This window comes from Phalaenopsis equestris, unplaced genomic scaffold (assembly GCF_001263595.1).
Source record: "Phalaenopsis equestris unplaced genomic scaffold, ASM126359v1 Scaffold235274, whole genome shotgun sequence".
NCBI lineage: Eukaryota > Viridiplantae > Streptophyta > Magnoliopsida > Asparagales > Orchidaceae > Phalaenopsis > Phalaenopsis equestris.
Genome location: NW_018253157.1, coordinates 91,290 through 92,835, shown reverse-complemented (window position 1 = coordinate 92,835; position 1,546 = coordinate 91,290). Strand labels below are relative to the sequence as shown.

General features: G+C 39.3%; 1 protein-coding gene across 1 annotated transcript; it reads left to right on the top strand.

Moving 5' to 3' along the window:
* Positions 1–744: 744 nt before the first annotated feature.
* Positions 745–1,242, top strand: LOC110039106. The gene has a single exon (XM_020744063.1). It carries the CDS (start codon positions 745–747, stop codon positions 1,240–1,242), a length of 498 nt encoding a protein of 165 aa, XP_020599722.1.
* Positions 1,243–1,546: the final 304 nt, after the last annotated feature.

Here is a 1,546-nt window from a genome sequence, read left to right as displayed (position 1 = left end):
CTGGTGCCCTACTGATCAACTGGAGCCCCTATAGAATGGAAAAGATGAAGAATTACTGGTCAAATACTGTTGGAATGGAAATGAGTGGTCTGAGGATGCTTTAAACAAAGTCCTAAAAGATTATGCTGCTAAAAGTATCTCTAAAATCCAATTTGATAGAAATAGAAAAGATCAAATTCAACTAATTAAAAGAACCAGATCCAGCATTTCAAAGGACATATATAACAGCTTATTCAAATGGGAAGATTGCAAGTGGAATATTAGCAAGTGCCAAAAATTCTTAACCCCCTCCATGCTGTTCTTTTCTTGGAGAATCCTAAATGATTTAATCCCAACAGATGACATATTGAAGCTGAAAGGTTTAAAAGGCCCTTCAAGATGTCACCTATGCAATAATAACTAAGAATCCAGTGATCACCTCTTTTTCAGATGCAATTTTTCTAGGGAGGTTTGGAATCAGCTGATATCTAATAGTAACTTGAACCTGTTGAATGTGGGCTGGGGAAATTTTAAAGACAGCTTGAGAGACTGGCAGGAAATCAACCTGATGCCTCTCCCCTTCATTGTTGCTTGGTTTATTTGGAATGCTAGGAACAAGGTGAAGCAAGAGGACAGTGTGTCTCCTTTTGCTTCTGTGGCAGCTAACTGCCATGCCTATTTACATAAGCTGATAAATTGGAAGAAATTCCCTCAAATTTTGAAGGTCATGAACAAGATTGATACCCAAAATCCTATGGAGGTTAGATGGTGATCAAAGTCAGATGGGAGAAGCCCCCTTATCCTTTCATTAAAATTAATACAGATGGAAGCTTCACAAATAGAAAATCTGGTATTGGAGAGATCACACAGGATCACACAGACAAAGTTTTGCTATATTTCAAGGCTCCCTATATTGCAGAAGATGCTTTGGAAATAGAAGCTGCTGCCCTTTATTATGCCAAGGATGTCAAGTGGTTGTGCATCATTGCTGAAGTGGACTCTTCACACCTGGTGGAGCTAATCACTGCCACCTCCTCCCCCCTTGGCACAGCAACCAGTGGATCTATAGTAAATAGGATCACCACTGAGATCAAGTCCCAAATTAAGTTTAATTATAGGGAAGCTAACAGGCCTGCTAATTTCTTGGCTTTGGAAGGCTCAAACTTGAGCCATGCTGTGGTCTCAACTATTATCCCTTTCCCTCTACAACTTTTAACACAAGGAGAAAAACTTCAAATTCCATATCTCAGAATTCGTAACTGAAATCCCGGGCTCTCCTCTGAAGCTTCAATCCATTTACTGATCAAGCTGGCTATCCACCTACTATTCCCTGTCTGGTTGAATGGTTCTTGATGTTTGTTTAAGTCATGCATATATATATATTTGGCTATCACAAATATATAGATATTTAGAATTTGTTTTAGTTTCCTTTTGCTAGAGTCCTACATGTCTGAGGTTGGGTATCCCTTGGAGGGTGCTATGTGAGTTTTGTTTGAGTTAGGGAACCCTCCCTCTTTTGTAGTCACTTTTATTATCAACATGTAAGGAGCCGAATAATGCTCCTTTC